The sequence below is a fragment of the Vombatus ursinus genome, unplaced genomic scaffold, assembly GCF_900497805.2.
Source record: "Vombatus ursinus unplaced genomic scaffold, bare-nosed wombat genome assembly UNPS02005197.1, whole genome shotgun sequence".
Classification (NCBI taxonomy): Eukaryota; Metazoa; Chordata; class Mammalia; order Diprotodontia; family Vombatidae; genus Vombatus; species Vombatus ursinus.
The window spans coordinates 1,066,697-1,090,940 of NW_020944975.1; the positions used below are offsets into that span (position 1 = coordinate 1,066,697).

Below are 24,244 nucleotides of genomic sequence, written 5' to 3' on the forward strand. Positions count from 1 at the left end.
AGCCGCGTACACTACGTGTACATGAACTGTCGGTAAACCGAACTGAAGACAGAACGAAATGCAGAATAACGGGCTTCCACTTCCCTTCGCCCTTCTCCAGGCACTTCCGCTTCCGTCCATCCGTGAACTTTCCGCCCCGGCCCCGACAGAACGCGAAACTGAACTCGGCCCAAGAGTGGCGCATGCGCTGACGCTGACGCTGACACCAACGTCGACGCCACATTCGCTCCCAGCAGACACTGCGGCAGGAACGGCGCGCGCGGACTCGGCCGAGAGCTGTTTTCGTCACGTCCTGACTCTACAATCCCTCTTACCGCCCCCCACTACCCCCCCCCGGCTCCGTTCCCACAGACTCCCCTCCAGTCTTGGATTCCGCCTCCTCACACCCCGACTCCCTCAGCAGTACAAGGGATAAAAGACTCGACGCGACTGCCACTAAGCCGACCCGCCTTCCTTTGCTTTTATAGTAAAGGCAGAGGCCGACAGGCTTGAGGTGGGCCTGAGGTGAGGAGGGGATAGGTTTCCGAAGCGATTCCTGGGTTGGGTGGGGCGTTTCCGTCCCTCTTCTCCACTCCCCCCTCCCCCGTGGGCCTCAGTTTCCTACTCCGCTGCGGGATTGTAGCTTTTAGTGTCCTTTAGAGGCCCCAGAAGATGCAAGATAGTTCAGGACCTAATTCCCCTCCCCCTCCACACCCCCATCTCTTTCCTGGGCGTTCTCTGAACAAACTTTGAAGGCTATTTTATGAATATCTTTTATGGTTGGTGGCTCAGGGCTGGGGGAGTATGTTCTGAATAAGGTCCAGGGGCTGAGAGGACAGCGGGGGGGGGGGGGGGCGTGTGTGTCTGTGTGTGTCTTTATATCTGTTCGAGGCCCGAAGAGTTTAAAGCTTGGAAGATGTGGAGAGGGTAACTAGAGTGGGGCTGAATGGGGCTCATCTTGGAAAGAGATGTCTGAGGGCTACAGGGTATCAAGAGCTAGTTTGGATTGTTGGGGGGGGGATAATTAAGGAGCCTTAGTTATGGATGTCATTGTGAAGTGAACAGAACGCTAGATCTTAAGTTGAGAGACCTGAATTCTAGTTGTGTGTCTGCCGTGATAAGGAATGATTTGGCTTTAGACTCATCTATGAGAGGATTAGGCTAGATAATCTCCAAGGTCCTTTTATCATTGGGTCCCTTTCACTTCTAAATCTATGATTAAAAAGTGATTTTATTAGGGATGAACCAAATCACCAAGGTCCTTTATCTCTGGGTCACTTTCAGCTCTAAATTGATGATAAAATCAATGATTTTACCAGGATGGGGGGTGGTGGGGGTGGGAAGGAAGGCTAGCACTATCTAGGGAGTAATAGGGTACATTGAAAACAGCACTGGACCAAAATTCTGAAAGCTTGGTTCCTTCCTTTTTAGCCATACCGTGATAAACGGTAAGCATTTTTCAAACTTTAAAGGCTACATAAAATCTTGTTTGTATTCTGGTGAGGGAAGGACTTGGGAATCTAAGGGTGACTTGTTGGTAGTCGGGCCATGGCAGGTTCTCTTAGACATGTGGGAGAATATTATTAGAAGAGTAGAGATATAAGGGACCCTCCTAGTGGAGGGAGGGAAAGGGAGGATAAATTGTCCTTTTAATTAAGGTGACCAGGGGCTAGGAAACTTAGAGCTGCATAGGAGAGCAGTGACACCCTTATTGGAGGGGGTAGTGAGGTAGGTATAGAAAAGGGGGGTGTTCTATACTCCCTTCTCCCTAGTGGCAAAATAAGTGTGGCTTTCAGTGAATAGAACACTTGGCCTGCATTCAGGAATAGAGTTCAAATCTGGCCTCAGACACTTAATAGTTGTGTAACCCTGTAATAACAGCACCTACCTCTAAGGGTTGTTGGGAGGATCAGTTGAGATACTATTTGTAAAGTACTTAGCATAGTGCCTGGCACATAGTAGGAGCTATATAAATGCTTATTTCCTCCCCTTTTGTTTACTACTAGGTACTTCTGTTCACTTTCCAGCCTCTATTATGGGTGACAGCGATGATGAGTATGACCGTAGGCGAAGGGACAAATTCCGAAGAGAACGAAGTGATTATGATCGTTCAAGGGAAAGAGATGAGAGACGGAGAGGGGATGACTGGAATGATCGGTAAGAGAGTCCCATTCTTTTAAATAAGTATTTTCTTCATTATGAACTTAATCATCAAAAATCTTTCAAACACAAAGAACAAAAAAGAGGATTGTATGTTAAACCAAACTTTTCGTACATAGTTTGATTTTTTTTAAAGTATATTTAACAAATTAATGTTTTCTGAGGGACTGTCTGAAGTTTATTTTCTTTTGTGTTTATTTTCTTATTTTTTCTGATTTATTGATTTTCTTTCTTTTGGGGGACATACCTGTCACTTTACATTAAAGTTTCCCCAGCCGTTTCTTGTAACATAAGCCGCATCTCTGAAAATGTATATCCAAGTCCAAACTTCTAGCTTATGGCCAGTCCTCAGAAGTCTTGATTGGTCACTGTAATGATCAAAATTTTTATTGTTGTTTACCTTTACAGTGTTATTATCTTTGTTCTCCTGGTTCTGTTTACTTTCCTCTCCATCTGTTCATACAAGCCTTTCTATGGTTTTTGGAATTTTCGTGCTCATCATTTTTTACTATGTGATAATATACAATTACATAGCTATACTGCTGTGTATTCATTCCTCAGTTAATGTTTTCAGTTGTTTTCTACCACAAAAAGTGGTGTTATATATTTTTTTTACATTGATCATTTTTCTTCATGCTCCCTTTGCGGGCATATGCCTTGTAGTGATATGATTGGGGTCAAAGGGACTTGAGGACATTATTCTAAATTATTTTATAGAATAATTCACAAATCTAATAAAAGATCCCTCCAGGACCCAAGAAATAATAGTACACTCTCATTTTGCCATTTTTGTCTTGTCATCTTTGCTAATATGATGGGTATTGGTGAAAAATCTGAGTTGTTTTAATTTGTATTGCTCTTATTATTAGTGATTTGGAGCATTCTTTAAAATGATTATTTTGGTTTTTCCTCCCTGTATTCTGCTAAGAGCAGGGTTAGCTTCATGTTTTAGATCTGAGCATATCCCTCAAATGGGTCAGGAGGAAGCCTTAGGGATTCTGAGCATCAGGTAGAAAGAACGCTGGACCTAAGGTCCGAACTCAGCTCTGCCAGAGACTACTACCCTCCCTTCTATCAGCACACCACCACCCCAGCTCTTTTCTTTCCTCTTTTCCCTCCTACTTCTGCCCTCTTTTCTTTCAGGTCCTTCTTCCCCCTTTTCCCTTTTCTTTCTCCTTTCCCCTCCTACTTCCCTATAGGGTAAGATAAATTTCTATACCCAACTAAGTATGTATATTATTCTCTCTTTGAGGCATTCTGATGAGAGTAAGATTCAAGCAATGGTCACCTCACTCCCTTCTTTTCCTCAACTGTAACAGGTCTTTTACCCCTCTTCATGTGATACAATTTACTCCATTCTGCTTCCCCCTTCCTTTCTCCCAGTACAGTCCTCTGTCTCACCCCTTATTTTTTTATATCACCCCATCAAAGTCAACTTGTACCTATACCTTCTATGTATACTCCTCCTAACTGCTGTAATAGAACTTAAGCATTGCAAGTCTCATCTTTCCATGTAGTGATGTATACAATTTAATTTTAGTGAATAATTTGTTTTATTCTTACCTGTTTACCTTTTTATGCTTCTCTTGAATTTGTATTTGTAAATCAAATTTTCTGTTCAGCTCCGGTCTTTTTATCAGGAGAGTTTGAAAGTCCCCTGTTTCATTGAATGTTCATTTTTTTCCCCTGAAAGATTATGCTTGGTTTTGCTGGGTAGTTGATTCTTGGTTGTAATCCAAGCTCCTTTGCCTTCTGGAATATCATATTCTGATCTCTCCAATCTTTTAATGTAGAAGCTTCGGAGTCTTGTATAATACTGACTGTGGCTCCTTGATATTTGAATTGTTTCTTTCTGGCTGCTTGCAGTATTTTCTCCTGACCTGAGAGTACTGGAATTTGGCAATAATATTCCTGGGTGTTTTCATTTTGGCCTGTCTTTCAGGAGGTGATCAGTGGTTTCTTATAACATCGTTAGCTTCCCTTTCCCCCATTCTGGTTTTCAAGGAATTATTTTTCCCTTGAGTTTTTCATTCTCTAATTCAAGTTGGTTGACTTTTCATAACTTTCTTAGGTTCTTAACTTTTTTTTCTTCTAATTTTTCCTTTATCTCTCTTACTTGATTTTTAGTGTCCTTTTTTAAGTTCTTCCAAGAACTCTTTCTGTGCTTGGGACCATTTGACATTTTTCATTGAAAAAGGAGCAGCATTTTTAGCTCCATTATCTTCCTCTGGATATGAACCCAGATCTTTCTTTCTCCTTTGCTTACTCATTTTTATTTAGTTTTGTTTTATTTTATTTTTTAAAATTTTATATATATATATATTTTTTTAGGCAATTGGGGTTAAGTGACTTGCCCAGGGTCACACAGCTAGTAAGTGTGAAGTGTTTGGTCTGAGGCTGGATTTGAATTCAGGAACTCCTGACTTTAGGGCCGGTGTTCTATCCACTGTGCCACCTAGCTGCCCCTGTTTTATTTTATTTTTAGCAGCTATTAGTGTAATCAAGTTCTAGTCCCAAGGTATGGGTAATGATGTCTCTCAGGTCCTTCTTTTTATTTTCTGAGATCTGTCCCACAGCTCAATCTTAGGCTTTCCTTTCCATTCCTAAACCACCACAGTTGGCCCCCCCCCAGCTACACTGTCCTGAAAATGATCTTGCTTCCTGAGCTACCCCTGGTGGCTGTAAACTACAGCTGTCCTCTCTGCTCTGGAACTGAAACCAGAGGCTCTCTTCCCTTGCAAGTACCCACAACCAGCATGGTCCCCACCCCTCTGCTACTGTACTTACCAGGTGTGTGCTAGCTCCTCTCCCACAGCAGCAGTTTGGGACCAGTCTGGGATGTTCCTGGTCAGTATAGAGTGTTTGGTGTCCCTCAACAGTGGAGGATCCTTCAATCTTCTCTTACTCAGCCTTCAGACCCCCACATTGTGAGATGAAAGTTTCTAAGGTTGAGGCTACCTCCCAACCTCAGCTGCTCCCAGGGCTTTTTATTTGTGGATTCAGCAGAGTTGGCCTGGAGGTGTTTGTACATCATTCAGGCCTAACCTCTGCCCCATGGGTCTGGTGTTTCTTGGGGTCTTCTTAGGTTGTTTCAGGAGAACAACTGCTTTACCCTGACTTTTGTTTATTTCCACTGATCTCCATTTCCTCTGAGGAGATGTTCTGCCTTTTTTTGTGGAGAAAATTTTGAGAGCTGAAAGTTTTCTTACCTACTCCATCATTTTCCCAGAATCCTGTCCGATAATTTCTTAAAAGATGCCGTGTAGGTTTTTTTTTTTTGGCTTTCAGGTAGTCCAATAATTCTTAAATTATCTCTTCTGGATCTTCCAGGTCAGTTGTTTTGCTAGTGAAGTATTTTGCATTTTTTTTCTCATTTTTTTAATTTTGTTCAATCTTGCTGTCTCATAGAGACAGCTTCCACTTGCCCAATTCTAATTTTTAAGGAATTATTTTCTTCAGTTAGCTTTCATAACTCCTTTTCCATTTGGCCAGTTCTCCTTTTTAAAGAGTTTTCTTTTTCATTTTGTGTGTGTGTGTGTTTCCTTTTCCAAGCTGTTGATTCTTTTCATGATTCTTTTGTATCACTCATATTTCTTTTCCCAATTTTTCTTTTTTCTTATTTGATTTGTTTGATTTTTAAAATCCTTTTCGAGCTCTTTCAAGAGGACTTTTTGGGCCTGAGACCAATTCCTATTTTTTTTTTTCCCTGAGGCTTCACATGTAGGCGTTTTGACATTGTTGACTTCTTCTGAGTTTGTATTTTGAACTTCATTGTCACCATAGTAGCTTTCTATGTCAGGGGCTTTTTTGTTCATTACTAACTTTCCAGCCTATTTCATGACTTTTAAATTTGACTGTGCTCTGGGGTACAGAGTGCACTGTCCCAAGCTTCTTGTTCTGGTGCCGCTGGGCCTGCCATACCTGAACATTAGCCTGTTTTGTTGGGGCCTGAGTCCTCACAGCTGGCCCAATATGCCACTGGCCTCTTGACCTAGGACCCTCAGGGTCTCAGTTGCTGATCTGTGCTCTGGGCAGGGGCCTCCAGCTAGCTCCATACTGCCTGTGCTGGACTATGCTCTGCTTTTACCCGAGTAAGACATACTTTTCCTGCAGTCCTTTTAAGTTATCTTGGGTTGGGAAATTGTTCCACCCTGTCTGTTTTTGTTGATCCAGAATTTGTTTAGAGGTGTTAGTTAAAGTTGTTTAGAGGGAAATTAGTGGGCATTCCCTTAGTTTCCACTTTTTTGGCTACTATAAAAAGAGGAGCTATGTTATTTTGTGTGTTTGAATTTTTTTCCTCTTTTGTTCTTTTTGGAGTATAGTCTTATCCATGAGTCGAAGAATATGTTCGGTGTAGCAACGTTTTGGACATAGTTCAAATTGCTCTTAAGAATGCCTAGACAAATTCATAGCTCTACCAATATTACATTAGTATGCTGTTTTTCTACAGCCCTTTCATTATTTGTTATTTTTCTCATTTGTCATTGCCTATCTGATGGCCGTAAGTAGCTTGAATTTACACTTCTCTAATTATTAGTGATTTGGAGCATATTTATATGATTGTTGATAGCTTGGCTTTTTTCATTTGAAAACTGCCTGTTGATATCCTTTGACTATCTATTTGGTGAATGACTCTTAGTCTTAAAAATTTGGGTCAGTTCTACAAAGGTTCGGTACAATTCATTCCTGTTCTCTAGCCCCCCCCATTCTTTCCCTTATCCAGAGCCCAATCACAGGTTCCTACCCTTTCTTTTCTTTTAAACCTCTATTCTAAATTCACTCTTTGGTTCAGTCCCAAGCAACCACACCCCCAGAATTAATCCCTCCCTTAATATGTCCTCCTGTTTATTGCTATCTCTCCCCTTTCCCACCCTCCTTCCTGTTTAATTAAATGTATTTCTGTACGCAACTGTGTGTGTATTCTTCCTTCCTTTGATGAGTTAAGATGAGAGTGAGGTTCTAGTGTCACATTTCCCTCCATCTCTTACTCCTTGTTTGTATAGTCTTCAGTAGAAGATTATGTGAGTTAATTTCTTGCACTTGGCTCTCTGGCTTATTAGACTTTTTCTATGACTCCTGATGATATCCATCTCTCCATATTAGAATATAAATAGTTTATCCTTGTTTAGTCCCTTATGATTTCTTGCTCATGTTTACTTTTTTGTTTCTGTTGAAAATATTGCAATAAGATGTTTTACAACAAAAATGTTTAAAAAAGATGTTTCATTCTTTATATTTCAAAGTTTCTAATTAGCTCTGATCTTTTCATTGGGAATACTTAGAAATCCTGTTTCATTAAAGACTTTTTCTCTCCCCAGTAGGATTACACTTATTTTTGCTAGGTAAATTACTCTTGGTTGTAAGTTTCTATCTTTTGCCTTCTGGAATATCCTATTCCAAGCTCTCCGCTTCTTTATGTAGTGGCAGCTAAATCTTGTGTGATCTAGTTTCATCTTTTCACTCAAATTTTGTCTGGCTTCCAAATTTCACTAGTTCTCTCAGGGGTATCACCATCCTTTTAGTCTTCAGAGTTATTTTCAACTCTTCACTCTCTCTCACTCCACATATCCTATCACTGCCAATTGAATGAAAATAATTTGTTTTATATCTATACAGTAGCTCTTGCATCTCCCTTTCTCCATTTACACAACTACTACATTAGGCAGGCCTTTGTCACATCTCGTCTATACTTTCGCATTAGTCTTCTAATGGTCTCCCTACTACCTGCATCCTCCCCTGTATTCACAATCCATCCTCAATATGCCTGCCAAAGTGATTTTTTTTTTAAGGCAATTGGGGTTAAGTGACTTGCCCAGGGTCACACAGCTAGTAAGTGTCAAGTGTTTGGTCTGAGGCCACATTTGAACTCAGGTCCTCCTGACTTTAGGGCCGGTGCTCTGTCCACTGTGCCACCTAGCTGCCCCCTCAGAGTGATTTTCTTTAAGCATAGTTCTGACCATATCATTACCCTACTCATTAAATTCTTCTGGTTCCCTAGTGCTTCTAGGATCAAATATGGGCTTCTAAAGCCTTTCACATCCTGGGCCCAACCTATCTTTTTAGCCCTCCTTTCCTTGTACTTTATGTTATAGCCAAACTGCTCTATTTTTTGTTCCTTAAAGACCATCTTCAATCTCCATGCCTTTGTGCTGGTTTTTCCCCAAAACCTGAAATTCACTTTCTTCTCATCTCTGGCTCACAGAATTTCTTTTCTTTTAAGACTCAGCACAAGCATCACTTTTTTCTTGAAGCCTTCCTAATCTCTCCCACCCTTCCTAACTGCTAAATGCCCTCCTTCTCAAAACTGCCTTGTATTTTGTATAGGGATAAGGACTAGACTTGTGATTTCATTGGTATAGAGAACTCTAGGATGAGGAAATTTCCTCTAACAATACATTTTGGCATATTTTTTATATGCAATTTTTATGTAATTTATAGTCTTAAAGAGTTGCCTGCTATACTGAAAAGACTTGTATTTATTGGAGTTGGTTCTCAAATCCATATCTTCTGTCTCCAAGTCCAGCTATGATATATTAGCTAGCATTATATAATATAGTAGATAGCATTTTCATCATGCTTTATAAATATGTCATTTTATCCTCATAACTACCGTGGGAGGTAAATGCAATTACTGTCCTTATTTTACAGATGAGGAAACTGAGGCAAACAGGTATTAAATGACTTGCAGATTTGAATTCAGGTTTTCCTGATTTCAAGTCTATCCATTGTGTTACCTACTTAAACATTATTTCCCTTGATGCAGTATAAATTCATAGAGGGATGATTTGTTTCCCTTTTTGTCTTTTTGGTCTGTTCCTTGCATCTAGCACTGTTTGTGGCAGATAGTAGGTGATTATTGATATTATTAATGCTTATTGATTAATTTTATTTTTACAACTCTAGAGAGTGGGACCGTGGGAGAGATCGGAGAAGTCGAGGGGAATATCGTGACTATGATAGAAATCGACGTGAGCGCTTTTCTCCACCACGCCATGAACTTAGTCCTCCCCAAAAACGAATGAGGCGAGACTGGTAAGAATGCCAGAGCTTAGCTTAGCTTTGCTTTTTCTTGCTTTTTTTTTTTTGTTTGTTTTTAATTGACATTTTATTCATTTTTTTCTTCCTTCCACTTCCTGAAGGAAAAAAAAACCTTGTAATAAATATGCATAGTCAAGCAAAATAGATTCCTTCGTTGGCCATATCCATAAATGCATCTTATTCTGTATCTTTAATCTATCAGCTTTCTCAGGAGGTGGCTAGCATGTTTTATTGGTCTTCTGATATCTTGATTGGTCATTATATTGATCAGAGTTCTTAAGTTGTTCAAAGTTGTCTTTACAGTGTTGTTGTATAAATTGGACTTTTAACTCTGTTCACTTCACTTTGCACCAGTTCTTACAGATTTGTCATTTCTTATGGGACAATAATACTCCATTTGTTCAGCTATTCCCAGTTGGTGGGAACTCCTTAGCTTCTTAGTTTTTTGCCACTGTAAAAATTGATGCTATAAACATTTTTGTTGTACATATGGATTCTTTTTTGCTTTTTAAAAAATCTCTTTGGTGGTGTACAGTTCTAATAGCAGGTGTTGCTGTATTAAAGGGCATGGATAGTTTAGTGACTTTTTTAGCATAGTTCCAAAATTGCTTTTGAGAATTCCTGGACTAATTCATAGCTCTACCAACAATACCAGAGGTTTTCCAACATATTCTTTCAGATTCCAGCTGAGAAGCTTATTCCCCTAAATCTGTCAATCATTAATCACTCCATTTGGAATCTTTCTCTTCTGCCCTTTCCATACCTTTCTCACCAAATCATCTCTTTCCCTTCTGGGGGTGGGGAACCTGGCCCTCTAGGTCCTTGGGTGCAGCCTTTTGACTGAGTCCAAGTTTTGCAGAACAAATCCTTTTATTAAGGAGATTTTGTTCTGCGAAGTTTGGATTCAGTCAGAGGGCTGAGCTTGAGAACCTAGAGGGCCACATGTGGCTTCAAGGCCGCAGGTTCCCCACCTCTGCCTTAGACCTTCTAACATTATAGCTTTCCCATCCATTGTTCTGTTCTGCAGAGTTCTCGCTTTTCTGACTTGCTTGTTCTTTACTCTCAGGGATGAGCACAGCTCTGACCCATACCACAGTGGCTATGAAATGCCTTATGCTGGGGGAGGTGGAGGCCCAACTTATGGCCCTCCTCAGCCCTGGGGCCATCCAGACGTCCACATTATGCAACATCATGTACTACCCATCCAGGCCAGGTAAAGACTCAGGGGAAAATTAGAGAACTGTGGGAAGTAGAAATGTTGAAGTTATTTTAAAAAGAAGGGAGGTACATGAACTAGATAAAAGGGCTGATAGGGAACTAGATTGATAGTGTGGGGAATGGAAATGGGCACTAGTTGGTGCATGGACTAATGTCCATGTTGGGTGAGGAATGGGGCTGCTGGCTACCTTGGCCCCCCATCCCCCCACCCTCTTCCCCCCCAACCAAGACCCCCCGACCGGGCCCCCCCCAGGCTGGGCAGCATCGCAGAAATCGACTTGGGTGTTCCACCACCTGTTATGAAGACCTTTAAGGAGTTTCTGCTGTCACTGGATGATTCTGTGGATGAGACAGAAGCTGTTAAGCGCTACAATGATTACAAGCTGGAGTTTCGGAGGCAGCAGATGCAGGACTTCTTCCTGGCTCATAAAGATGAGGAGTGGTGAGTGCCCCCCCTTACCGATACTCCTTTCCCTTGGCATGTCACCCTTGGCCTGGGAGATGGAGCCCGAAGCCCTATGTGCCCTGGAGTTCCTGCGGGTTTGGGGAAGTGCCCAACATTGGCTGTTGTGGTCTCTTGGGTATAAAGACTCCTGTGTTCCTCTACCTCCACCCCTTCTCCACTCCCCCAATACCAGAATGAGATACCTTCAGGGAGCTGGCTGGAGCCCTCCTGCACTGATTTTCTCCTGTGGGTGGCAGAGAGGCTATTCTCCCCTTTTGCTGGCACAGAGAGAACCATGGACTGTGTCACCCCCAATCTTTGTACCCTTTGTGACTGATGGTCTCCCAGAAGTGACAAGTGAATCTAAACAAGAAAAGCTGAGGTTTTGGGGTCATCTTTAAAGAAAAACAAACCCAAAAAAAAACCCTTTGATTTTTTTTTTTTGTTTGTGGATGTTTTGATTTTAATCAACCATCTTTTCCCCCCTCCTCGTGCTCCTCCTCTTTGAAAAGAGCCAGAACCGGGAACTACACCCACCCATCGCCGGAGCTCGGAGCAAACCCATCTCACCCCCACCACACCCAGCCCATACACCAGCCCCCCTGGGCCGAGCCGTGCTCCCCCCCGGCCAGGCAGAGAGAAAGGGCACCACTGTGCACAATGCAGTGGCTTAGATGAATGTGAATGCTTAGGCAGTTAGTCAGTCAGGGCCCCCACCGCCAAGCCATGCGGGGCGGGGCAGCGGGCCGGGAGCCCGCCCCAGCCAGGAGCCAGCCGGCCCAGGCCCACCAGCCAGCACGGGTCGGCCCGGCTAGTTAAATCTTGAGCTCTGTTTGACCAAGCAGCCAAGGTAAAGTCCCTGGAGGTGACACCTGCGGCTTTTCCTTCCCTCTCACACTGAACTTTTGGTTCTCTTTTCTCCTTTTCATATATTTCTGTATGTCCTTTTCTCTCCATCTCTGGTCCATGTTTCCTTGCCTCTGTCTATCCACTTTGTCTTTTCCTGTCTATCTGTCTTTTAATCTGCCTCAGCTTTTCATGCTGTCCCCCTACCCCTCCAATCTCCTCATCTCAATTTTCTTTTTTTCTGTTTCCAGGACTTAGTTCTTTCTTCTTCTTCCCCACCCCACCCACTTTTCTCTTTGCTTTCTCTGTCCCCCTAGGCAGTGTCTTAATTATAAAGGACAGTCATTTCTTCCACTTCCTTTCTCTACTCCCATTACCACTTTGTCTGTCTTCCCAAGGGGAGATAGAAGTGTCAGGTCCTTCTTGGCCCTGACCTACTTGGTGTATCTCAGGCCCTTTCCCAAAGCCTAGAGGGGGGGTAATAGTCCTTTTAATTCCTGAAGGGAGGAGAGGGAGATCTTTTGGGGCATAGTAATATTTCCTCTTTTATCTATGGGGCTCTGGCAGTGCTGACCCCATTTATCTTAGTACCCCAGAAATCTAGGGAAATGAATTAAGGGACCCTGCTTTATTTGCCCCATTCTCCTCTAGGCTCTCCATTTTTCTGGAACCCAGAGTTCCTTGATCCTAGCTTTTCCTAAATCTCACCTAAAGCCAATCTCTTTGTCCCATTTGGGGTGGCATGATAATTCTTTGTGTCCCCCTCCCCATGGTCTCCTGTTCTTACCATCTTTTGTGGGTGTATGAGAAGGGTGGGGGTCTACTATGGCTCTCTTGGACTCCCCCTCACATCCATGGCCCTGGCTATTTGTGACTATTTTGTCTTTCCCCTTCCCATTTCCTTTCTCAGGTTTCGGTCCAAATACCACCCTGATGAGGTGGGGAAACGTCGGCAGGAGGCCAGAGGAGCCCTACAAAATAGACTTCAGGTGTTCCTATCTCTAATGGATAGTGGCTGGTTTGATAACCTCCTCTTGGACATTGACAAGGCTGATGCCATTGTCAAGATGCTGGATGCAGGTATGGGTTTGCACAGTACAGATAGCTTTGTCCCTGAAAGGAGTGGGAGGGTTTGGAGAGAGTAAGAGGCCACAATATCCATGTTTTAAGGCTAGGGGGTAGGAAGCAGAAGCCCTCCTGAGAAAATAGAGGCCATCTATGATCAATCTCATTTCCCATTCTCCGCTTTGTCACTCCTCAACCTCAGTTCTCATTTTTTCCTCATTGTTCCAGTCAGTGATGAAGAAGTAGCTTTTCTTACCAAAGTCAGCCCCTCTAATTGTGTCCTTTCCTCTCCTTCCCCAATCTTTACTTTTTCTCCTTTCATGCAAATGTGCCTAGATAGCCATTCTTTAAAAACCTACATTTGACCCTACCATCCTCTCAAGACAGGAAAGAGTATCTTTCCTTCCTCTGCCTAGTGATAAGCCTCAACCTAGGTAGCCATAAATACTAGGTCTCTTTGCTCCAGGAGTGGTTAGGACTTCTTTTACTCTGAAATAAAGTGAAGGAACTCCCTCCCCCCCAAAAAAAATCTAGAAAAAGGTACCAGTGCTCTTTGTTTTCATTTCCTACCACTCATCTTTTTTTTTGTTTGTTTACATGTTTTACCCAATTACATGTTAAAGAATTTTTTGACTTTCTTAAAATTTTGAGTTCTTGAATTCATTCTTCTCTCCTCCCCTCATTGGGAAGGTGTGAATAGTAGTAGTTCTCCCTCTGGGGACCTAACTGTGTAGATCCAGTTAGGCAGTACTGCTGTTTCTTCTTCCTCCTCCTCCTCTTCTTTCTGTGTTCTCCCTGTCCACCTGGGGAGTCATACCTTATGTGTGGGTGCTTTGTCCAAAGGAATATAAATTTTGATTACTTATACTTTGCAAGCTATCTTGGGGTTTGGGGCTAGATTTTTTTTCCCTTCCCTATTTATTTATTCTATCATTATCCCCCCCCCCCCAAAAAAAAACAAAAAAAACCACAACCGGGACAGTTAACTCTTTTGTCTCAGGTAGTTTTCATTTATCATTTCTTGAAATACAGCTTTGTTAAACCAGGCTTTGATAAAGCCCATTGGGATTCAAATGGAGCTACTTGACCATGCCTTTAAACCCAAATCACTTTGGCTCTCACTGATTGGCCAATAATATGTCCCAAGCCTCTCTTGCTCATTGTTTAGGTTTTGGTATCTCTAGAGTGAGCGTAAAGAGTAATTGTTTTGACTAGAAACTCCAGACTGATTCTTTTGTGAAGGCAAACTAGGCCATCTTTTGTCTCCATTCTTACCTATCCTTTAATTACTGTGTGGGTATTGCGTCAGACAAACTGCCAAGGTCTCCTACTACTTCTGGGGCCATCGCCAGTCATCCTGACCTATGTCTTGCCACTGGACTCTGGAGGAGGGAGTAGGCAGATCTTTGTACAGTTCTGCCTCACTCAAATTCAGTTCACTTGCAAGTCAAGATAGCATCCTCCTGATGTCATAGGTCCTATTTGAGAATGAAAGACAAACAACATTGGGAAAGCAAGCAATTTGATCTAGGTTATACATGTATGATAATGCAAAACATATTTCCATATTGGTCTTCTTGTGAAAGAAAACACAAAAAATAAAAGTAAAAGACTCCTGTCAGTTCTTTCTTTGGAGATAGATAGTATTTTTCATCATAAGTCCTTTGGAATTGTCTTGAATCTTTGTATTGATGGGAGTAGCTAAGTCACTCACAGCTGATCATTATACAGTATTGCTGTACAGTGTTCTGGTTCTGCTCACCTTACTTTGCATCAATTCATCTAAGTGTTTCCAAGTTTCTCTGAAAGTGTCTTACTTGTCATTTCTTAAATCCAATTATGGTATTCCATTACATTCATATGCTACAACTTGTTCAGCCGTTCCCCAGCTGATGGGTATCCCCTCATTTTTCCCCCTCAATTTCCAATTCTTTGCCACCACAAAAAGAGTTGCTATAAGTAGTTTTGTATATGTAGGTCCTTTTCCTTTTTTCTTTTTTTTAATTTCTTTAGGATACGGACCTTATATTGATATTGCTGGGTCAAAGGTATGCACAGTTTTATACTCTTTGGACATAGCTCCAAATTGTTTTCCAGAATGGTTGGATCAGTTCATAGCACTGCCAACAGCACTTTAGTGTCCCAGTTTTCCCACATCTCGTTCAGCATTTGTCATTTTCATTTTCTGTCATATTAGCCAATCTGGTAGGTGGTACCTCAGTTGTTTTAGTTTGTATTTCTCTAATCAGTTTAGAGCATTTTTTTCATATGACTATAGATAGCTTTGATTTCTTCATCTGAAAACTGCCTGTTCTTATCCTTTGACCATTTATCAATTGGGGAATGATTTAGAAATTTGACTCAGTTAACTATATAGTTGAGAAATGAGGCCTTTATCAGAGAACCTTATTATAAAAATTTCATTAACTGTATATTTCCCTCCATCCTATTTTTTCCATTTATCCTTCTTTTACTCTCCGTTCACCCTGTCCCATGTGAAGTGTTTTGCTTCTGACTCCACCCTCCCTTCTATTAGCTTTTCCCACTCCCCCCACCCCCACTACTTACCCTCTTCTCCTCCTACTTAACTTTAGGGTACAGTAGATTTCTATACCCAAGTGAGTGTGTATCTTACTCCCTTGTTGAGTCGGTTCTGATGAGAGTAAGGTTCAATCAAGTGTTGTCCAACACCACCCCATCTTCCCTCCCACTGTAAAAGCTCTTACGTCTCTTTTATATGAGATAATTTACCCCATTCTACCTTTCCCTTCTCTCTTTTCCCAGTGCATCTTTCTTTCTCTCATTTTTTTTTAGATATCATCCCATCATAATTATCCCTCTTTCTTACCCCTTAATTTTATCTATCATCTCAGTGTAGTAAGCTCAACCTGTGACCTCTGTTTATTCCTTCTAGCTTCCCTAATAATAACATTCTTAGAAGTTATATATAACAACTTCTCATGTAGGAATGTAAACAGTTTAACCTGATTGAATCCCTTAGATTTCTCTTGTCTGTTTACCTTTTTGTGTTTCTCTTCAGTGTTGTATTTGAAAGTCAGATTTTCTTTTCAATTCTTGTCTTTTCATCAGGAATGCCTGGAAGTCTTCTGTTCATTAAATGCCCATTTTTCCCCCTAAAGGATTATACTCAGTTTTATTGGGTAGGTGATTCTTGGTTGTAATCCTAGCTCCTTTGCCCACTGAAATAGTATAATCCAAGTCCTCTGCTCCTTTTAACGTGAAAGCCGCTAAATCTTGTTATCCTGTCTATGGCTCTACGATACTTCAGTTTTTTTTTTTTCTTTCTAGCTGTTTGCAATATTTTCCCTTTGACCTAGGAACTATGGAATTTGGCTATAATATTCCTGGGAGTTTTCATTTTGGGATCAGTAGAAGTGATCAGTGGATTCTTTCCATTTCTCTTTTACCTTCTGGTTCTAGAATATCACGGTAGCTTTCCTTGATGATTTCTTAAAAGAGGATATCTAGGCTTTTTTTTTTCTATCATGGCTTTCAGGTAGGCCAATAACTCTTAAATTATCTCTCCTGAGTCTATTTTCTAGGTCAGTTGTTTTTCCAGTGAGATATTTCATATTTTCTTCTATTTTTTTTTCATTCTTTTGGCTTTGTTTTATTGTTTCTTGATGTCTCATGGAGTCAGTAGCTTCCACTCACTCAGTTCTAATTTGAAAGGAATTCTTTTATTTTCTTTTTTTTTTTTTTACATAAAACATTTATTATATTTATTTTTTTATTTATTTTGATTTGTCAACAATCACTTCCATAAGCTTTTGAGTTTTGAATTTTTCTCCCCCTCCTTCCCCAAGGCGGTGTGCAATCTGATATAGGCTATACATATACATTCCTATTAACATAGTTTCACATTAGTGATGTTGGAAGTAAGAATTAGAACCAATAGGAGGAACCACCAGAAAGAGGAAACAAAACACAACAGAAGAAAAAAATAGCAAATACTATGCTTCCATCTCCATTCAAACTCCATGGATAGCATTTTCCATCATGAGACCTTTGGAGATGTCTTAGATCCTTGTATTGCTGAGAAGGGTTAAATCTATCAGTATTAGTCATCGCACAATGTGGCTGTTACTCTGTGCCATGTTCTCTTGGTTCTACTCACTTCACTCAGCATCAAACCATGCAAGTCTTTCCAGGTTTTTCTGAAGTCTGCCTGCTCATCATTTCTTATAGCACAGTAATATTCCATTACATTCATGTACCACAACTTGTTCAGCCATTCAGCAGTTGATGGGCATCCTCTCAATTTCCAATTCTTTGCCACCACAAAAAGAGCTACTATAAATATTTTTTCAGATGTGGGTCCTTTTTCCATTTGTATGATCTCTTTGGGATACAGTCCTAGAAGTGCTATTGCTGGGTCAAAGGGTATGCAGAGGAATTATTGTCTTTGATGAACTTATGTACTTCTTCTTTTCCATTTGGCCAATTCTGCTTTTTAAGGAGTTGTCTTCAGTGGATTTTTGTGCCTCTTTTACTATATGGCTTGTTTTGTTTTGTTTTTTAAGGTATTATTTTCTTCAGTATTTTTATCTCCTTTACCAAGTTGTTGACTCTTCTTTCATTACTCTCATTTCTTTTCCAATTTTTCCTCTACCTGTCTTATTTGATTTTTTAAATTCCTTTTTGAACTCTTCCAGGAATTTGAGTCTGAGACCAATTTACATTTTTCTTTGAGGCTTTGCATGTAGCTACTTTGACTTTGTCTTCTGAGTTTGTATTTTGATCTTCCCTGTTGCCATAAGTTTCTGTGGTCAAGTTCTTCTTTTGTTTGCTCATTTTTCCAGCCTATTTCTTGACTTTTAACTTTATGTTAACGTTGAACTCTACTCCCGTGGTCAAGGAGGCAGTGTCCCAAGCTTCATGCCTTTCTTACTGCTATTTTCAGAGCTACTTCTGAGGGTCTGTTAAGTTTTCAATTCTTCCAAGTAGTATAATCTAAGGAGAGGTGTATTTCCTACTTTCCTGGCCTGTGACTACAAGCACTGTTTTCTGCCCTGGAACTGTGACCAAGGTCTCTTCCCCTGTGATTGCATGCTCTAGTGTGCTAATGCTTCTCACCCCGGGACTGTGAACCGGAACCAAGTATGGGCAATGCAACAGAGTCCCACACGCAGTGCCAGCAAAAAGCCCTTTGTTATCTCCTTCTGACCAGTTGTTTAAACCCCCTTACCTTCTGAAGGCTGATAGCTATGGAAACCTCTACTGCTAATCACTTGCTGCTGGAGTGTACTTTACTCTCACTCCATTGAAACATACCTTTTCTGTTGACCTAAGATGTCTTGGACTGGAAAATTGTTTCACCCCATTATTTTCTTGGTTCTGCCACTCCAGAATTTGTTTTGAGGCATTATTTTGAAGTTGTTTGGAAGGGAATTTGGGAGAGCCCAGGCAAGCCTTTTCTCCACTGTTTTCCTCCCACTCACTTCTTAATCCCAAGGATTTTGGCTTCTGACCAAACTTAACTGAAAGCATTCTCTCCTAATTTCTCAGCTCTCTCAGTTGCTAAATGCAATGGCCTTTTTCTCAATTCTCTTCCTTAATCTCTCTCTCTAGCATTTGACACTGTTGACCACTGTTTCTTCCCGGAGTTTTTGGGATTCTTCTCTTCTACTTTTCCTCTTGTCTGACCACTCTTTAGTCTCTATGTACTGACCCCTAACTATAGGTCTCCCCGCCTCCCCTCCCCCCCCAGGTTGTGTCCTGGTCCCTCTTCTGTTTCTCTGGACTTAATTCTTATTTTCTTACAGTAAACTCTTAGATCTATGTATCTAACCTGCATCTTGACTATAATTCGTCATCACTTATTGCCCAATAATACCACTTTATTGGACATCTTTAGCTGTTTATCTTCATCTCAGATTCGGCATTGTATGGCTTGAACTAAGATCACTAAGATTCCTTCAAGCTCTAAAATTCTGTGATTCTGTGTTCAAAACAGAACTCATTCTTTTTTCCCTTCCTCCCTCAGTCACTACTCTTTCAGACCATGGTCTAATCAACCTTTCCTTTTCCATCATCCTCTATATCCATTCAGTTGCCAAATATTGTTGCTTCTGCCTCTAACAAATCTCACCATCCATCCCTTTTCTTACTTACATGAGAGCCCTAATTCAGGCTCTTATCACTTCTCTTACAGCCTTCCAATAGAACTCATAGCTTTCAGGTTCACCCCCTCTCCAATCTATACAGATGCTGAATATATTTCTGAAATACAGGTCTGACTATATCATTCCACTTTTCAAAAGCCCTAGTAGCTGTCAGTTGCCTCCAGGATAAAATACTCCTCAGTGTGTCAGTAGACAACCTGGTCCTTATGAACTCATTCCCTATGACTTTCCTTCATGGTACTTTTATGTACCAGTTAAATCTACCAGCTGTTCCTCCAATTAGATAAGCAGCTCATCATCATGCCTTTGCAGAAAAAGTGTTCCCCTATCTGGAATGTATTCCCTTCTCACCTCTGCCTCTTGGAATTCTTAGCTTCTTTCAAGGCTCAGTGTATATGCTTCTCCAAGTAAAGCTTTATATGATTTCCCCTAGTAGTTTGTACTATTTTCCTCCTTGAATTTTCTTATATACATGTGGCATATTGTATTTCTCAAGTAGAACGTGAGCTTCTTGAGGGAAGTGACTTATGTTTTTGTGTCCCCATCACCTAGCACAGTGCCTTGCCCATAGTATGTACTTACTTTGCTTGTTGAATTGGAAAGCCAAAAGTTAATGACTAGGAAGTTTGGGTTGTAACCTCAGAACTTTTGTCTGCAGCTGTGATTAAGATGGAAGGAGGCACAGAACATGACCTCCGGATTCTGGACCAGGAAGAGGAGGAAGAGTCAGGGAAACCTGGAGAACCCGGCAAGAAGGAAGATGGACGAGGAGGCTTAGGACTTGCTGATGGGGAACGAAAAACTGATAAGGATGACAAAGAAGACAGCAAACAGGTTGGGAATGTTGGGGCCCCTAGGATTTGGAAAGAGTGGGGATGGTACAGGTAGAAATTCTGAACCCCCCTTTAGGGAGAAAAGGGCTTCTGATATGGGTTGTTAGGGAGCTAAACCTTCATATTTTTTGCTTGTAGACTGAGAATGATAGTATGTCTGATGATAAAGCCAAAAAACCTGACGGTGATGGGGAGAAAGATGAGAAGAAGGAAGAGCCTGAGAAAGAAGCTAAGAAGGTGGTGGGCCTGTGGTACAGGGATTGAGCCTTAAGTTGGGGGGGCGGAGTGAGATGTTCCTGATTTCCTGCTCATCCTTTGACTTTTCCAACCCCACCTGTCATTCCTTACAGAGCAGTAAGAAGCGGAACCGGAAGCACAGTGGGGATGACAGCTTTGATGAAGGCAGTGTGTCCGAGTCTGAATCTGAGTCAGAGAGTGTCCAGGCTGAGGAGGAGAAGGATGAGTCTGGTGGGTTTAGCTTCCTGTTGATGATCTTTTTTTTTTCCCCCCATGAGGGGGTAGATAGTTGGATAGAGTTGGAAGGGAGGGGTATAAGATTAATTATTTACTCCTCTCCCTATCCCCAACTCACAGAGGAAGCTGCCAAGGAGAAGGAGAAGCCTAAAGAGGAAGATCGAGAAAAGGCTAAAGAGAAGCCCAAGGAAACACTTGGACTAGAATTCAAACCCCGACCTCTACACAAGACTTGCTCCCTCTTTATGCGCAATATTGCACCCAATATCCCTCGGGCTGAGATTATTTCTGTGAGTGAGATGGGGATACTTTATTTGTCAGGGCAGGTGTTTATTATCTCAAGGTTATCTTTTACCCCTCTTATATCATGGACTCGTTACGGATGACCAATTAACACTGTCTTCCTTTGGTTCCCCCTAACTAGTAAGGGAAGAAGACGAGGGGCAGTAACCCTGAGTTCTTAGGGACTTGGACGAAGACAAATGTGAATTCTAAATATACCTGTTTCCTTTTCTCCTCCCAGCTGTGTAAGAAGTACCCAGGTTTCATGCGTGTAGCTTTGTCAGAACCCCAGCCTGAGAGGAGGTGAGTTGTAAAGGACAAGATCTTTGGGTACCCTGAGGTGAATGGGCTAGGTAGGGTGTGATTGATTAAGATTATTCCGCATTTTCACATACCTACCACCGCCTTTGCCTAGATTTTTCCGTCGAGGTTGGGTGACTTTTGATCGAAGTGTTAACATCAAAGAAATCTGCTGGAACCTGCAGAATATCAGGGTGAGTGCCATAGAGGGAATAAATTATATAGGATTATATCCAAGAGACTGGGCAAGATCTGTTGAGAGATGAGGTCATATCTCGCTTCATTTGATAAGCTTCACTAATCACTTCTCTGAAGGACTTTACAGTTCCTAGTAGGTATAAACCCGTGGGCCATGTGCAGGGGGTCCTGGATTCTTTTCTTTTCCTTCAGGGTTGCCCCTAAGGTAGTAGTTTTCTAATTACTTATTCTTCTGTAGCTTCGGGAATGTGAGCTGAGCCCTGGTGTGAATCGAGACTTAACTCGACGGGTCCGTAATGTCAATGGCATCACTCAACACAAACAGATTGTGCGCAATGACATCAAGCTCGCTGCCAAGCTGATTCACACTCTGGATGATAGGACCCAACTTTGGGGGGCTGAGTCTGGGACCCCTCCTTTGCCCACGGTCAGTGATTGCCTCTGGGTTATAACTGCATTTCCTTTTTGATATTATGGGACTCTTCTACTGTCATCATTGCCCTCCTGCCATCCCCCTCCCCACTGTGGGGCTGGAGCCTATTGTAGGCTGGACAAAAGTCAAGACATTACCATTCTAAAGCCACCACTCTCAGTGATTCCCACACACAGTTTAATAGTAAGAATCTCACCTCACCTTTCCAATTCTGCATTCCTGAATAGGGAGGTTCTGAGCTATCACAGCCAGATGTGGTAAGCAGCCCATTTCAGCCAACCTGGGGTGGGGCCTTTATTCCTTTCTTATAACCCATGTGCACCCCTTCTCCCCCCCCCATTCAGAGCCTGCCCTCTCAGAATCCAATCCTGAAGAATATCACTGATTACCTGATTGAGGAAGTGAGTGCTGAAGAGGAAGAACTGCTGGGGAACAGTGGAGGGGGACCCCCCGAAGAACCTCCCAAAGAGGGGAATCCAGCTGAAATTAACGTGGAACGAGATGAAAAGCTGCTCAAGGTGAGGGGGAGTTACCTGTATGTATATTAGGGAGAGGGGTGTTAATAGGGCCATGGGTGAGTAAAGGGGCAAGGTAGTATGAGTAAAAGATCTCTTGATACCACGTTTTCAGGTTCTTGACAAACTCCTTCTTTACTTACGCATTGTGCACTCCTTGGACTATTACAACACCTGTGAATATCCCAACGAGGATGAAATGCCCAACAGATGTGGCATCATTCATGTTCGAGGGCCTGTACCTCCAAATCGCATCAGCCATGGAGAAGGCAAGACATCCAGTATCTGCCCTTGTTCCTCCTTTCTCTACTTCTCCATTTCATCTTCAGTCATATTTACTTCTCACTATCCTCATCTGTGATTTTTTTCTTACCTCCTTTTCTCTAGTTCTGTATTTCACCCTAGTATTCTCCTCTTATCACAGTGGTAGAATGGCAGAAGACATTTGAAGAAAAGCTGACGCCCTTGTTGAGTGTTCGGGAATCTTTGTCAGAAGATGAAGCCCAGAAGATGGGACGCAAAGATCCTGAGCAAGAGGTGGAAAAATTTGTCACTTCCAACACCCAGGAGCTGGGCAAAGACAAGTGGCTATGCCCCCTCAGTGGCAAGAAATTCAAGGTTAGGAATGATGGAGGTTAAGGTGAAGGGTTCTGGGTGTCTTAAGAGATTTTGAAAGGGGGAAGAAATTGTAGCATAACAGAGACCTGGAACAAGTAGGAAAGATAATTTAAGAACTTTTGGACTACCTGAAAGCCATGATCAAAAAAGACCCCAGACAGCATCTCTCAAGAAATTATCAGGGAAAACTGCGCTGATATCTTAGAACCAGAGGGTAAAATATAATTGAAAGAACACTTATGACCTCCTGGAAGAGATCTCAAAATTAAAACTCCAAGGAACAAAGGAGGCAGGGGGAAGTAGATCTGTTTTTGTCATTCCTAGGGGCAGCTAGATGACTCAGTAGATAGAGGGCTGGGCCTGGAGTCAGGAAGACCTAAGTTCAAATCTGGCCTCAGACACTTCCTAGCTGTGTGACCCTCGGCAAGTCACTTAAACTCTGTTTGCCTTAAGGCAAAGGAAGTGGGAAAACTCTAGTGTCTTTGCCAGTAAAACCCCACGGAGGGTGGTTCATGATCCACAGGGTCATGAAAAGACTGAACAACACTTTATCCTTCCTAATGTTTTAGGGAGCCATGGATAAAGCCATGTTTTAACTTTTTTCTTTTCTGGCCCAGGGCCCTGAATTTGTGCGTAAGCACATCTTCAACAAGCATGCTGAAAAAATTGAGGAAGTTAAGAAAGAAGTGGCCTTCTTCAACAACTTCCTCACTGATGCCAAGCGGCCTGCACTGCCTGAGATCAAGCCAGCTCAACCACCTGGTCCTGCTCAAAGTAAGAAGTGCTTCATGGAGATTCTAATTTATCTCCTCCTGGGCAATCTGAGACTCCTGGCTCTTCCCAACCTGTTAATGCTGTTAGAATGTAGTCATTGGTTACCCTTTCCCAAGGACTTCCAAGAATATAAAGACCCAGGTTTCCTGTTTTTTGGACACTCAGTACCACGAGTCCATCCTCCCCTTACCCAGTAATTCATGTTCCTGTCCCTGCTGTACTCCCCCCAGGCCTGACAGGACTCCCCTACCCACACCAGACACCCCAGGGCCTGATGCCTTATGGGCAGCCTCGGCCACCTATCCTTGGCTATGGAGGTAAGTGTAAAGGAAGGATGAATGGATCATTTAGGGGAGGTGGGAAAAAATTGGAGACACAATAGATGTCCTTAAACATATATTTCATTCACAGCTGCTGCTGTCCGTCCCACGGTCCCTACAGGAGGACCCCCATATGGGGGCCCCCATGCTCCATATGGTGCTGGCCGTGGCAACTATGACTCATTCCGGGGCCAGGGTGGTTATCCTGGGAAGCCCCGAAACCGGTAAGATCTGAGATTTCTGGATTTCACATATTCTTTTCTCCTTTCCACTCCAGCTTTAATAAGTCTGGCTTCACTAACTCTTGACTGATTACTTTCTTTCACAGGATGGTTCGTGGTGACCCAAGAGCAATTGTGGAATATCGTGACCTGGATGCCCCTGAAGATGTTGATTTTTTCTGAACAAGTTTTTCCCCCAACTGCTGTATCCATAATTCCCTTCCCCTTTCAGATCCAAAATAATTTTTTGTATGTTCAGCCCTACTGCCAATAAACAGCTTTCCACAACATGGGAGCAACTGGGTATACGGAGTGCCTGTGGTAGGTATGAGCTACAGAAGTATCACAGGTGCCTAAGACCTTTTTTATTTATTGACTT

At 42.1% G+C, this 24,244-nt stretch overlaps 1 protein-coding gene across 5 annotated transcripts; it reads left to right on the plus strand.

Moving 5' to 3' along the window:
- Nucleotides 1-236: 236 nt before the first annotated feature.
- SRRT (serrate, RNA effector molecule) lies at nt 237-24,169 on the plus strand. Of its 5 annotated transcripts, none has more exons than XM_027843762.1 (20): nt 237-504; nt 1,986-2,136; nt 9,043-9,171; nt 10,244-10,390; nt 10,625-10,837; nt 12,597-12,766; nt 19,556-19,731; nt 19,869-19,967; nt 20,081-20,198; nt 20,325-20,494; nt 20,728-20,789; nt 20,902-20,980; nt 21,223-21,411; nt 21,762-21,935; nt 22,048-22,201; nt 22,357-22,550; nt 23,168-23,324; nt 23,543-23,641; nt 23,736-23,868; nt 23,973-24,169. In XM_027843762.1, exons 2-20 carry the CDS (start codon nt 2,015-2,017, stop codon nt 24,046-24,048), a joined length of 2,661 nt encoding a protein of 886 aa, XP_027699563.1. In that variant the 5' UTR covers nt 237-504; nt 1,986-2,014; the 3' UTR covers nt 24,049-24,169. The 5 variants fall into 5 exon arrangements, with proteins under 5 accessions (XP_027699563.1, XP_027699578.1, XP_027699583.1 ...); XM_027843777.1 differs by having other exon boundaries at nt 23,555-23,641; XM_027843782.1 differs by having other exon boundaries at nt 10,649-10,837.
- The last annotated feature ends 75 nt before the right edge of the window (nt 24,170-24,244 follow it).

Bases quoted from the DNA above. Each gene is read 5' to 3' on its own strand.
- SRRT (XM_027843762.1), top strand. From the start codon at position 2,015: ATGGGTGACAGCGATGATGAGTATGACCGTAGGCGAAGGGACAAATTC. The intron at 9,172-10,243 runs GTAAGAATGCCA...CTTTACTCTCAG, and splicing joins AAACGAATGAGGCGAGACTG to GGATGAGCACAGCTCTGACC. The intron at 23,325-23,542 runs GTAAGAAGTGCT...CTGTCCCTGCTG, and splicing joins ACCACCTGGTCCTGCTCAAA to TACTCCCCCCAGGCCTGACA.